Here is a 14,187-nt window from a genome sequence, read left to right as displayed (position 1 = left end):
AAAGTAGTACAAGATTTTGATGGAGAGACTTGAGGGAATGCGCTCACCTGTAGCCTCCGCTTACAGATGAGTTTCCTCTGGCTTACTGGACATGAATTAACAAAATGTCCAGCAACTCCGCAATAGAGGCACAGGCGGTTGGTGATCCTCCGTTCCCTCTCCTTAGTCGAGATGCGAATCCCTCCCAGCTGCATGGGGCTCAGACTCTGAGCCAGAGGAGGGAGATGGTTGCGATGCGGAGCAGGGAAACACCGTTGATGCGAGCTCCCTTCCACGAGCCCGGTGACGAAGATCTACCCGTCGTTCTATGCGGATGGCGAGAGCAATCAAAGAGTCCACATCTGGAAGGAACCTCCCGGGAGAGAATTCATCCTTAACCACTGCGTGGAGTCCTCCAGAAAACGAGCGACAGCGCCGCTCGTTCCACTCACTAGAGGCAGCAAGAGTGCGAAACTCAATAGAATAACTGCTATGGACCGTTCACCTTGGCATATGGGTTAGGGCCCTAGAAGCCTCCTACCAAAAACTGAACGGTCAAAAACCCGAATCATCTCCTTTAAAGTTCTGGAACTTGTTAGAGCAATCAGCCCCTTGCCTCCCAGATAGCTGCCCCATTCTCGAGCCCGGCCAGTAAGGAGTGAAATGACGTAAGCAACCCGAGCTCTTCTCTAGAGTATGTGTTGGGTTGGAGAGAGAACACAATCTCACACTGCGTGAGAAAGGAGCGGCACTCAGTGGGCTGCCCGGAGTAGCAAGGTGGGTTATTAACCCTAGGTTCTGAGGCTCGGCAGGCCAGGAAGTAACAGGTGGCACGAGACGTAGACTCTGGAACTGTCCAGAGAGGTCGGAAACCTGAGCGCCAGGTTCTCCACGCATGGCAGCAGCAGACAATTCCTGCTCGTGTCTGCCGAGCATGGCTCCTGATCTCGACGGCAGTGTAACGAGCGTCTGAAGTCGCTGGGTCCATTCCCTGGTCGGTTCCTTTCTGTCATGCAGGTGAAAGAGGACCCAAAAGCGACTTGGCGAAAACAGAGTCTTTAATCCAGTAACGTAAATACAAACAAAAAACACAACTTTCACTCGATATGACGAGGACAAACTGGAGACTCGAACTTGAACAGCAGGTGAACAGCAGGTTGCCTCGGGAAGGCACCTGAACCAGACAGACTCAGACACCTGCTCACCACGCAGCATCTGAGGAAAACACGACACGACAGGGCGATACACAAACACAGCACGGTGAATACTAAACAAGGAACCGACAGGACAGGAACGGAACACAAAGGAAGAAATAGGGACTCTAATCAGGGAAAGGATCGGGAACAGGTGTGGGAAGACTAAATGATTGATTAGGGGAATAGGAACAGCTGGGAGCAGGAACGGAACGATAGAGAGAAGAGAGAGCGAAAGAGTGAAAGAGGGAGGGGGAGAGAGAGGGATAGAAAGAGGGAAAGAACCTAATAAGACCAGCAGAGGGAAACGAATAGAATGGGAAGCACAGGGACAAGACAAGATAATAAATGACAAACATGACAAGTTCCCGAACAGGCAACATTTTTCACTTCCAGTCTCAGAATGTTTAAAAAAACATTCTGTTTTCACTGTCAGGAAACGTATGGCTTTGTCCCCAGAACCAATGGGAAACCAAAAAAGTACTTTCGAACAACTTCCAAGGAACCAAATGTGCTAGCTGGGTTGTTTGTTTGTTTAAAATACTTTACCTCTACCCTGTCCCACTGCATATGAGCCAACCTGATATTTTCGTTTACTCAGGCCATGCCCATTGTGGCATACGTTTCTGTTTGGAGGAAAAGGCCAATTTAGGTTTCGTTTTCGTTTCTTGCTGTGTTTCTTTTACAGATATGTCATATGGTCTCGTTCATCGCTTTCAGAACGCACTGACTCCTAGGGCGCAGACTGACCGTCCCGTGTTCCATCAAGATGAGCTGATTATGGATACGTTTAGACGGTGATAATAACACATTTACAATGTTTTCGTGGGGAGAGAACACCCGTGATGGCTTCGGTTTAGTGAAATCGAAGGATTTGGTAAAGGCGAACACGGACGGTTGCGTAAATTTCATACACCTGAAATCTCCAGTTACGCGTCTTTCTGCAGGTAATAAAGTGGTCGCGTTCATCAGAAATAATGGGAAACAAGTGTCCCTCGCTCGGATGCAAGATGACAAAGATGGGAGAAGGATCACAGGAAAACTGAGTAAGCACCTTTATGTGTTTTTCCCCACCACAAGAGCCCACTTCTTTACTGAACTGCTTAAACAAAATGTTTAAATCGTTAATCAGCAGGTGAAACAATCACAAAGCGCCCCCCACCCGTTTCTGTATAAAGCTGAGGCATGGGGCTTGAGAAATGTAACCACTCTCAAATTCATAGATAGTACTATTGATGCAAGGACGAACCATCCATGATGTCAACATTATAGTTTTAACAATGTTTTGAGACTATACCGTGTTTGTTTACATGTACATTGTTTACGGACATTGGAGTAAAACAAGCTTATATTTTGAGTTCTGATGAGGTATGACAGTTGAACTAAGCTCGAAGTTATATTCTTCAAGAATCAATGGGTACATATTATAAAAATTGGATGAAGTAACTGCTAATTGCCCCTTTAAGCTATTTAATACATTTAATTTATATTTCATGTGTGTAGAGGGTGTGGAGTGCAGGGAGAAGATTCTGGCTCTGAGTTGCTGTGATGCACATATTATTTTACTGTCTGAAGAGGGCAGAGTTTTCTGCCTCACCCAATCATCCAATGTTCCCAGGTGGGTGCTTGACAGAAATGACACATCTCTCGGCTTAGGCCGACTCACATTTTAGTGGCTTCTGTCAATTGTAGTAATTGACCATATTGTAATGATTACTTTTGGTTGTCTGTGTTATCTCAGCCCAGTGGGTAACTTGAATCACGTAATTCAAGTTGCATGTGGAGACCAGCATTCCATTGCGCTAACTCAAGGTAAACAATCACATTCTAAATCACTCAGTTTGAGACGGGATATGATAGGAGGCTCTCTGTGCTCTTTGAATGTCCTTTATACCAAATAGTCTCTGTTCCAGGTACATAGATATCAACATGAGAATACTGGAAGAGATGGAGACCCGCACACTGTCAATTTTTTAAATGGAAAATAAACAGAGGCTTTAATGCTAAAATAGAGATGTTTTATTGGGACATCATCATGCCCAAAAGTTCATAGTGCAGAAATAAAAGGTGAATGAGTTTGAGAAGGTTCACAATAGACATTAGAAATAAAACTACATTTATCACATACTCTAACAATGCAGCACGTGTCCTGTGTCCTGTGAGATTTCCTATGTACAAATATTATTTGACCTTCCATTAGATGGTAAAGTGTTCACGTGGGGCCAGAACTCCAGTGGACAACTGGGTTTGGGGGAGGGAGAGCCCAGCACCTTGTCTCCCCAGCCCCTCAAGTCTCTGTCAGGGATCCCCCTGGCTCAGATCACCGCTGGGGGGAGACCACAGCTTCGCCCTGTCCCTCTCTGGAGCCGTGTTCGGCTGGGGCAAGAACAGCGCCGGGCAGCTGGGACTGGGGGACACAATAGGTACTGTATACACAAATATGATAAAATAATATCTCTTTCATTAATAGTTGGTATGTTTTAAAGAAAAGGAGTACGTTTGATATGTTTGAAGCAGACAGTATGAGTAGATCATTTAATGTCATAGTAGACGTAGATTTTTTTAATGGCTTTTTCTTTTTACAATAGTCAAAACAGAAAAAGATAAGCAAAGAAAAAAATGTGTGAAATCTATTTTCTACAGACAGACCTGCTCCAGCTCCTGTTGATTGCCTGCATCTAAAGAAGACCATTACTGTTTCCTGTGGAGGGGAGCATACTGCTGTTCTGACAAAGGTTCTGACGTTTTTACACAACAATATTTCCAACTGATAGTATGTTTTTTCTCCCAGTACCATTAAGATCTAAAGAATGTTTGGACCAATGATGTCTTGCTGGTTAGCATCACATACAGTAGAAACATTCATATCAACAACAGGAGCCGAACACATCATCATGATAACTGTGTGAATGGCTTTTGTTCTAGGGAGGTTTAGTGTTCACATTTGGCTCGGGTCGATATGGACAGCTTGGACACAACTCTCTCAGAAATGAACTACGACCTCGACTGGTGGCCGAATTCTGGGGGGCAAAGGTGACCCAGATAGCCTGTGGAAGGTATGTAGTTACTAAATTGATATAATTAATGTGAATCTCTGTAAAATCATATATAGTCACACAAAGATCAATGGATGTAGCTTTGGGTGTCACTGGGTATATTCTTGGATATATCCATTCTTAGGGATCACAGTTGATTTGTGATGTTTACTTTACCTACAATCCTGTTTGTCAAATTAGAAACCACACATTGGCGTTTGTGGGCTCCTTCAAAAATATCTACTCATTTGGGCATGGAGAGCAAGGGCAGCTGGGAAATGGAGTCAAGATGGATCAGTCTGTGCCTCTGCCAGTACACCTACCACAGGGTAGTTAAAACATTCATTTGCTTTGCATAACGTAACCTAATTAAAATGCAATACAGTACTTAGGCAGAAATGTTGGTCTTTATGAAATGATAAAATAACAGGTTTATAACATCCTAACTGTTTTGGGTAACTTTCAGACCACATTGATGACCAGCAAATTGAACAAACCTTTGCTGGAGGAAACCATTCTTTGCCTTGTGCAGCACTACTCAAGTAATGTGTTTACAGTTCAAAGGTTACAGTTAGTTTGTTCTGTTTGTCTTTAGTACTTAACATTGTTTTAATACAGTGCATAAAATTGTTATAACAGGAATCAGGAAAAGGGTTGAATGACTCCAATCGCGGAAAAGTGACTCAAACATTAGATGATGACATCATTAACAGATGGATCTCGGACTGTGACTCAAAATCATGGAAGACGATACAGAAGTTAGTATAATACAAATAAACCTGATGCCTAGGCTCAATACAAATACGCAATTCATGATGGTTGATAATTCCACAAGGCAACACAAACATACATGAGTCAGTGACACAAAACAACTACTGAAAAGTTGAAGGTTTCAGGAACTTACATACACGGAACTATAATATTCTTCACTTTTATTTTCAGGGAAATCACAAAAACATTCTCTTCTGCATCATGTTTAAATGGGAGCTTCTTGGACAAAAGGTAAAAATGAACTGCCTTTCCATGAATGTTTTATCATCACATTATTGAACAGTTTGTTTTATTGTTGCATATTTAATAGTATTTATTGATCTCATCAATCACTAGCCGTGACAAACATTATCAAACCTCACTGAAGCGCTCTGGCCTGGACTTGTCATTCGCCCGACTGGCTTTTCAAAAGCTGGCTAAAAAGAATAAAGTTCTGGCTGAGGTATCATTTCATATATTATCTTTATGATCAGATACTTATTTTCAATAGTTCTGTTTGTTGTCCTTGATATTCAATTTGACCAGTCATTGATACTGTAAGCCACGATAAGTCATTTAGTTGTGACCCACACAAGCACTCCTGTCATGGTTCTAGGTTGAAGATGTTGTCCAGCGCATACTCCTTCCCTCCCTGAGTAAGGATCCCATTGGGGTGGAGGGTCTGAGGGTGTACCTCATCATCCCTGAGCTCCTGAGGGTTCTCCTAAAAACAACAACGTGGCATGGATATTACTGAGGCCTTCGCTGCTGCCGTCCTCAGACTGAACCCAGACAAGCTCCAGGTTCTTGGTAAAGTCACCATCCATCAGTATACCTTTTTTTACCATTCTCTTCTCTTGTCTTGACTTCTCTCCTCCCCTCTTCTTCTCTCTTTTTAAGATATAGCAGGTTTTGTGTGCTGTGGTATTAACTAAACTTTTGTCTAATTCAAATAGAGGGCCTATGGTCGACACTTCCCGACACCCCCTTCAGAACTCTGGTGAAAACATTCCACTATGTGTCAGCAGAGTATCTCCGTAAGGTGGCAGAGGAGGATTATGCTGCTGAAAAACATTTTGAAGGGACTGTAAAGGTTATGGAGAGGCTGTATGAGGTAAATAAATATCCATTGCCATAATTGTGTGCCTTCAAAAAGTATTCATACCTCTTGACTTATTCCACATTTTGTTGTGTTGTATTCAAAATGTATTTTAAAAAAGTCCCCTCAACCATCTACACACAATACCCCATGGTCTTTCCATAGATTTTCAAGTAGATTTAAGTCAAAACTGTAACTCGGCTACTCAACGGACATTCACTGTCTTCTTGGTAAGAAATTTCAGTGTAGATTTGGCCTTGTGTTTTAGGTTGTTGCCCTGATGAAAGGTGAATTCATCTCCCAGTGTCTGGTGGAAAGCAGACTGAACCAGATTTTCTTCTAGGATTTTGCCTGTGCTTAGCTCCATTCCGTTTCTTTTTTATCCTGAAACTCCTCAGTCCTCAACGATTACAAGCATACCCATAACATAATGCAGCCACCACTATGCTTGAAAATATGGAGTGGTACGCAGTAATGTGTTGATTTGGATTTGCCCCAAAGTTTGTATTCAGGACAAAAAGTGAATTGCTTTGCCACATTTTTTAGCAGTATTACTTTAGTGCCTTGTTGCAAACAGGATGCATGTTTTGGAATATTCATATTCTGTACATGCTTCCTTCTTTCACCCAGGTTAGTATTGTGGAGTAACTACAATGTTGTTGACCCATCCTCAGTTTTCTTCTATCACAGCCATTAATTAAACTGTAACTGTTTTAAAATCACCATTTGCCTCATGATGAATTCTCTGAGCGGTTTCCTTCCTCTCCGGCAACTGAGTTAGGAAGGACGCCTGTATCTTAATAGTGACTAGGTGCATTGATACACCATCCAAAGTGTAATTAATAACTTCACCATGCTCAAAGAGATATTCATTGTCTGTTATGTTTTTGTTTTTTTACCCTTCTTTGCGAGGAATTGGAAAACCTCCTGGTCTATGTGCTTGAATCTATGTTTGAAATGTACTGCTCGACTGAGGAACCTTACAGATTGGAACAGAAGCCCTGGCATAAGAAAGAAATTAGTTAATTGACAATGTCAATGAATATGTCATAGAATCTATACTGAATTGAATTAATTGGTGTTGACTTGTATCTGTGGGGTACAGAGACGAGGTAGTCATTCAAAAATCATTACTACACACAGAGTGAGTCCATGCAACTTATTATTTGACTTGTTCATCAAATGTTTACTCCTGAACTTATTTAGGCCATAACAAAGGGGTTGAATAGTTATTGACTCAAGACATTTCGGCTTTAAATGTTTCATTAATTTGTAAAAAGTCCCTAAAACACAAGTCTACTTTGACATTGTGGGGTATTGTGTGTTGGCCAGTGACCAAAAAAATCTAAATTTGATCAATTTGAAATTCAGGCTGTAACACAACAAAATGTGGAAAAAGTCAAGGGGTGTGAATACTTTCTGAAGGCCCTGTATATGTATGGAGAAAATGTGCAATGTTGTATGCTCCCTTAACCTCTGTTTTGTTCAGGTCAATTGCAACAGACTCATCAAAATTGCGGCAAGCAATTTCCACATCAACAGAACCAATTATATGCTTCGGAATGTGAGTAGCCTATCTCATAAAATGACTGCAGGTTGGTATCAAAATGGGTAATTATGTTCATGATGTCACTGAAATCTACAAAGAGTGGAAAATGATTTAGTCATTTCTAATCCTCTTTAGATGCTCAACACACTTGTATATTGTGACTACCTAAATCTTCCCGAGGTAAGCCATGAATGTCATGCAGGTGAAAGAGGACCCAAACGCGACTTAACAGAAACAGAGTTTATTAATGTTCAAAACGGAATAACTGAAATCCTCTAGATTTGTAGAAGGGAAAACAACTGGAGAAGCGGCCACAGACTGCAGGTCGCTTTTCGGGTAGGCGCAGGCCGTAGTCGACTGAGACACCTGCTCACACGCAGCGTCTGATGAAGGCACAAAACACGACAGGACAGGGTGATACACAATCACGGCAAAAAAACACGACAGGACAGGGCGAAACGCAATCACAGCATGGTGAATACAATACAAGGAACCGACGGCACAGGAACGGAACACAAAGGAATAAATAGGGACTCTAATCAGGGAAAGGATCGGGAACAGGTGTGGGAAGACTAAATGATGATTAGGGGAATAGGAACAGCTGGGAGCAGGAACGGAACGATAGAGAGAAGAGAGAGCGAGAGAGTGAGAGAGGGAGGGGAGAGAGAGGGATAGGAGGGAAAGAACCAAATAAGACCAGCAGAGGGAAACGAATAGCATGGGGAGCACAGGGACAAGACATGATAATAAATGACAAACATGACAGTACCCCCCACTCACCGAGCGCCTCCTGGCGCTCTCGAGGAGGAACACTGGCAGCAACGGAGGAAATCATAGATCAAACGGTCCAGCACGTCCCGAGAAAGAACCCAACTCCTCTCCTCAGGACCGTAACGAAAAACGATAAAAAGGGAAACTAGGGTACTACTCTAAAAAAAAAATGAGAACTAGGGACAGACTGAGACACAGCAAGGGCAGGGACAAGAACAGGAGAGATGCGATGGCAGGGAACAGACTGAGACCCAGCAAGACCAGGAGCAGAAGCAGAAAAAAAAATTACCAGACTTCTTCTGCGCGCAGTCTGAACACGCAGCCACGAAACGGCGCGTGTCACGCTCCTGAGTCGGCCACCAAAAGCGCTGGCGAATAGACGCAAGAGTGCCTCGAACACCGGGATGACCAGCTAACTTGGCAGAGTGAGCCCACTGAAGAACAGCCAGACGAGTGGAAACAGGAACGAAAAGGAGGTTACTAGGACAAGCGCGGCGACGCAGTGTGCGTGAGTGCTTGCTTAACCTGTCTTTCAATTCCCCAGACTGTCAACCCGACAACACGCCCATAAGGAAGAATCCCCTCGAGATCAGTAGAAGCCACAGAAGAACTAAACAGACGGGATAAGGCATCAGGCTTGGTGTTCTTGCTACCCGGACGGTAAGAAATCACAAACTCGAAACGAGCGAAAAACAACGCCCAACGAGCTTGACGGGCATTAAGTCGTTTGGCAGAACGGATGTACTCAAGGTTCTTATGGTCTGTCCAAACGACAAAAGGAACGGTCGCCCTCCAACCACTGTCGCCATTCGCCTAGGGCTAAGCGGATGGCGAGCAGTTCACGGTTACCCACATCATAGTTGCGCTCAGATGGCGACAGGCGATGAGAAAAATAAGCGCAAGGATGAACCTTATCGTCAGACTGGAAGCGCTGGGATAGAATGGCTCCCACGCCTACCTCTGAAGCGTCAACCTCGACAATAAATTGTCTAGTGACGTCAGGAGTAACGAGGATAGGAGCGGACGTAAACGTTCTTTTAGAAGATCAAAAGCTCCCTGGGCGGAACCGGACCACTTAAAACACGTCTTGACAGAAGTAAGAGCTGTGAGAGGGGCAGCAACTTGACCGAAATTACGAATGAAACGCCGATAGAAATTAGCGAAACCTAAAAGCGCTGCAACTCGACACGTGACCTTGGAACGGGCCAATCACTGACAGCTTGGACCTTAGCGGAATCCATCTGAATGCCTTCAGCGGAAATAACGGAACCGAGAAAAGTAACGGAGGAGACATGAAAAGAGCACTTCTCAGCCTTTACGTAGAGACAATTCTCTAAAAGGCGCTGTAGAACACGTCGAACGTGCTGAACATGAATCTCGAGTGACGGAGAAAAAAATCAGGATATCGTCAAGATAGACAAAAACAAAATGTTCAGCATGTCTCTCAGAACATCATTAACTAATGTCTGAAAAACAGCTGGCGCATTGGCGACCGAACGGCAGAACCCGGTACTCAAAATGCCCTAACGGAGTGTTAAACGCCGTTTTCCACTCGTCCCCCCTCTCTGATGCGCACGAGATGGTAAGCGTTACGAAGGTCCAACTTAGTAAAGCACCTGGCTCCCTGCAGAATCTCGAAGGCTGATGACATAAGGGGAAGCGGATAACGATTCTTAACCGTTATGTCATTCAGCCCTCGATAATCCACGCAGGGGCGCAGAGTACCGTCCTTCTTCATAACAAAAAGAACCCCGCCCCGGCCGGAGAAGAAGAAGGCACTATGGTACCGGCGTCAAGAGACACAGACAAATAATCCTCGAGAGCCTTACGTTCGGGAGCCGACAGAGAGTATAGTCTACCTCGAGGAGGCGTGGTCCCTGGAAGGAGATCAATACTACAATCATACGACCGGTGAGGAGGAAGGGAGTTGGCTCGGGACCGACTGAAGACCGTGCGCAGATCATGATATTCCTCCGGCACTCCTGTCAAATCGCCAGGTTCCTCCTGAGAAGTAGGGAGAGAAGAAACGGGAGGGATGGCAGACATTAAACACTTCACATGACAAGAAACGTTCCAGGATAGGATAGAATTACTAGACCAATTAATAGAAGGATTATGACATACTAGCCAGGGATGACCCAAAACAACAGGTGTAAACGGTGAACGGAAAATCAAAAAAGAAATAGTCTCACTGTGGTTACCAGATACTGTGAGAGTTAAAGGTAGTGTCTCAAATTTGATACTGGGAAGATGACTACCATCTAAGGCAAACATGGGCGTAGGCTTGTCTAATGGTCTGAAAGGAATGTTATGTTTCCGAACCCATGCTTCGTCCATGAAACAACCCTCAGCCCCAGAGTCAATCAAGGCACTGCATGTAGCACCCGAACCGGTCCAGCGTAGATGGACCGACATAGTAGTACAAGATCTAGATGAAGAGGACTGAGTAGTAGCGCTCACCAGTAGCCCTCCGCTTACTGATGGGCTCTGGCCTCTTACTGGACATGAATTAACAAAATGTCCAGCAACTCCGCAATAGAGGCACAGGCGGTTGGTGATCCTCCGTTCCCTCTCCTTATTCGAGATGCGAATCCCTCCCAGCTGCATGGGCTCAGTCTCAAAGCCAGAGGAGGGAGATGGTTGCGATGCGGAGCAGGGAAACACCGTTGATGCGAGCTCTCTTCCACGAGCCCGGTGACGAAGATCTACCCGTCGTTCTATGCGGATGGCGAGAGCAATCAAAGAGTCCACATCTGAAGGAACCTCCCGGGAGAGAATCTCATCCTTAACCACTGCGTGAGTCCCTCCAGAAAACGAGCGAGCAGCGCCGGCTCGTTCCACTCACTAGAGGCAGCAAGAGTGCGAAACTCAATGGAATAATCCGTTATGGACCGTTCACCTTGGCATAAGGAAGCCAGGGCCCACAGAAGCCTCCCCACCAAAAACTGAACGGTCAAAAACCCGAATCATCTCCTCTTTAAAGTTCTGGAATTTGATAGAGCAATCAGCCCTTGCCTCCCAGATAGCTGTGCCCCATTCTCGAGCCCGGCCAGTAAGGAGTGAAATGACGTAAGCAACCCGAGCTCTCTCTAGAGTATGTGTTGGGTTGGAGAGAGAACACAATCTCACACTGCGTGAGAAAGGAGCGGCACTCAGTGGGCTGCCCGGAGTAGCAAGGTGGGTTATTAACCCTAGGTTCTGGAGGCTCGGCAGGCCAGGAAGTAACAGGTGGCGCGAGACGTTAGACTCTGGAACTGTCCAGAGAGGTCGGAAACCTGAGCAGCCAGGTTTTCCACGGCCTGGCGAGCAGCAGACAATTCCTGCTCGTGTCTGCCGAGCATGGCTCCTTGGATCTCGACAGCAGTGTAACGAGCGTCTGAAGTCGCTGGGTCCATTCCTTGGTCGGTTCCTTCTGTCATGCAGGTGAAAGAGGACCCAAACGCGACTTAACAGAAACAGAGTTTATTAATGTTCAAAACGGAATAACTGAAATCCTCTAGATTTGTAGAAGGGAAAACAACTGGAGAAGCGGCCACAGACTGCAGGTCGCTTCGGGTAGGCGCAGGCCGTAGTCGACTGAGACACCTGCTCACACGCAGCGTCTGATGAAGGCACAAAACACGACAGGACAGGGTGATACACAATCACGGCAAAAAACACGACAGGACAGGGCGAAACGCAATCACAGCATGGTGAATACAATACAAGGAACCGACGGCACAGGAACGGAACACAAAGGAATAAATAGGGACTCTAATCAGGGGAAAGGATCGGGAACAGGTGTGGGAAGACTAAATGATGATTAGGGGAATAGGAACAGCTGGGAGCAGGAACGGAACGATAGAGAGAAGAGAGAGCGAGAGAGTGAGAGAGGGAGGGGGAGAGAGAGGGATAGGAGGGAAAGAACCAAATAAGACCAGCAGAGGGAAACGAATAGCATGGGGAGCACAGGGACAAGACATGATAATAAATGACAAACATGACAATGAAAGTCAACACCAATCAATTGAATTCAGAATAGATTATTTGAAATATTTATTGACATTGTTGATTAACTAATTTCTTTCTTATGTCAGGGTTTCTTTTATACATTTCAACAACAATCCTGCATCTTCAACACAGAGGCTAAATGTATGGTTTATCAATTGGAACTCAATTACAGCGTAAGTTGTTTCCAAATGTGGTGTTTATTAAAAAAAGGTACCACATTCATTTACTACACTGCTATCAGATTTGAAAAATGAAGGCTAAATGTTGCCATATCTCAAATGTGTTCCTTTTTTAGTTTGTCCTCGGTGGACCGTTAGCCTTTTTGGGTCCCTACAATACATGTGAGGAGAGAGAGAGCCCTGGAAGATGCTTTCCAGCACCTTCGACAAAGTGGGCACAACTTCACAATGCCTTTGAAGGTTGGTGTTAGCTAGGTTTTATAGTTTTTTTTTGTGTAAAATGTTTATTTTGACTTTCTAGCTATAAATAATAACTGAGAAAAGAGTAGTGATTAAACAAGTAATACAAACACCAGGACTTTGTACTTATTTTAACATCTACCTCTGTATTAGGCAAAGTATTTTCATTTCCAAATCCTTATTTAGGAGTAAATAGTGTATTTTTTTTTGTCTCCAGGTGAAGTTTCAAGCAGAGGATGGTGTGGATGAAGGTGGTGTTTCACGGGAATTCTTCAGCCTCCTGGGGAGGGAACTTCTCACAATGGAACCAAAGACACTGGAGGTTTACGAGGATTCTGGACTTGCGTGGCTCACAACAGATGTATGATCCATATTCAATTACAAATTGTTCCCAGATTTTACTCAATCTTTCCCCCACAATGTTTTTGTGTTATTTACCAACTTAGAAATATCAATTATTAGAAGTGTATATTATCTGTTATACTTATATTACACTGTTAAAGTTCTGATTTAGATTATGGCATTCTGTTTTTTTCAATCCATAGGGCGGCGGTATTACTGATGAATTCTACTTGCTTGGGCTGCTCTGTGGGAAGGCACTGTATAATCAGTGTGTTCTGAACCTCTGCTTTCCTCTGGCTCTCTTCAAGAAGCTTCTGGGTCTGACTACAACATTGGATGACCTTAAAGAGCTGTCTCCAACTGAAGCAAGGTACAATTATTCTGCTGAACAAGCTATACAGGTTACTGCCAAAATAAAGGAAACACCAACATAAAGTGACTTAAAGTTCTAATGCAAACATTTTTTTAAATCTCACTATCAAGTCATATCTGGGTAACAATTAAGCACCTTACTGTGATTGTATTAAATTAAAATGGTCAAAAAGAGCAAAAAAATAGCTTCTTAGCAGAGGACAATTTCTCAAGCAAGAATTTTGCAAGGACTGTCAGACTGGTCTGAGTGAAAATGTGCTGTTATTGGCAGAAGAATTGGGACACTCTTTCTTATTGGACTATTAACTCATTTACTTCATGGTGATGTCTGATCATCTGATGGAGATTTGGAAGGCCAAAACTCAGTCTCCACAAAACTTACACTAAACGTGAATTATGATAATGTGGAAATATATATATAAAACAAAGGAAAATCATGTTTTTTTACTGCACTGGGCCTTTAATAGGGCTTTGAGCCACCACAAACCACCAAAACAGCTTCAATGCACCTTGGCAAAGATTCTACAAGTGTCTGTAACTCTATTGGAGTGATGCGACACCATTCTTCCACAAGACATTCCATAACTTGGTGTTTTGTTGACGGCGGAGGAAAACGCTGTCTCAGGTGCCGCTCAGAATCTCCCCATAAGTCTTCAATTGGGTTGAGATCTGGTTTACTGAGACACAC

General features: G+C 44.0%; 2 protein-coding genes across 3 annotated transcripts; both read left to right on the top strand.

Annotated features, from left to right (window-relative positions):
• Positions 1-1,754: 1,754 nt before the first annotated feature.
• Positions 1,755-5,395, top strand: LOC124029855 (E3 ISG15--protein ligase HERC5-like). 2 transcript variants are annotated; one of them, XM_046341421.1, is made up of 10 exons: positions 1,755-2,218; positions 2,676-2,790; positions 2,914-2,984; positions 3,816-3,907; positions 4,098-4,228; positions 4,409-4,536; positions 4,674-4,749; positions 4,847-4,965; positions 5,150-5,209; positions 5,315-5,395. In XM_046341421.1, the coding sequence occupies exons 1-8, from the start codon at positions 1,990-1,992 to the stop codon at positions 4,863-4,865; spliced, it is 861 nt and encodes a 286-aa protein (XP_046197377.1). In that variant the 5' UTR covers positions 1,755-1,989; the 3' UTR covers positions 4,866-4,965; positions 5,150-5,209; positions 5,315-5,395. The 2 variants fall into 2 exon arrangements, with proteins under 2 accessions (XP_046197377.1, XP_046197378.1); XM_046341422.1 differs by lacking the exon at positions 4,674-4,749 and having other exon boundaries at positions 1,757-2,218.
• A 7,295-nt stretch (positions 5,396-12,690) lies between these two features.
• LOC124029856 (probable E3 ubiquitin-protein ligase HERC3) lies at positions 12,691-13,576 on the top strand. Its single transcript, XM_046341423.1, has 3 exons — positions 12,691-12,785; positions 13,003-13,146; positions 13,331-13,576. The coding sequence occupies exons 1-3, from the start codon at positions 12,774-12,776 to the stop codon at positions 13,559-13,561; spliced, it is 387 nt and encodes a 128-aa protein (XP_046197379.1). The 5' UTR covers positions 12,691-12,773; the 3' UTR covers positions 13,562-13,576.
• Positions 13,577-14,187: the final 611 nt, after the last annotated feature.

Source organism: Oncorhynchus gorbuscha, unplaced genomic scaffold (genome assembly GCF_021184085.1).
Source record: "Oncorhynchus gorbuscha isolate QuinsamMale2020 ecotype Even-year unplaced genomic scaffold, OgorEven_v1.0 Un_scaffold_7914, whole genome shotgun sequence".
Classification (NCBI taxonomy): domain Eukaryota; kingdom Metazoa; phylum Chordata; class Actinopteri; order Salmoniformes; family Salmonidae; genus Oncorhynchus; species Oncorhynchus gorbuscha.
The sequence above is the reverse complement of the archived record's forward strand: the minus strand, read 5'-3'. Positions and strand labels throughout refer to the sequence as shown.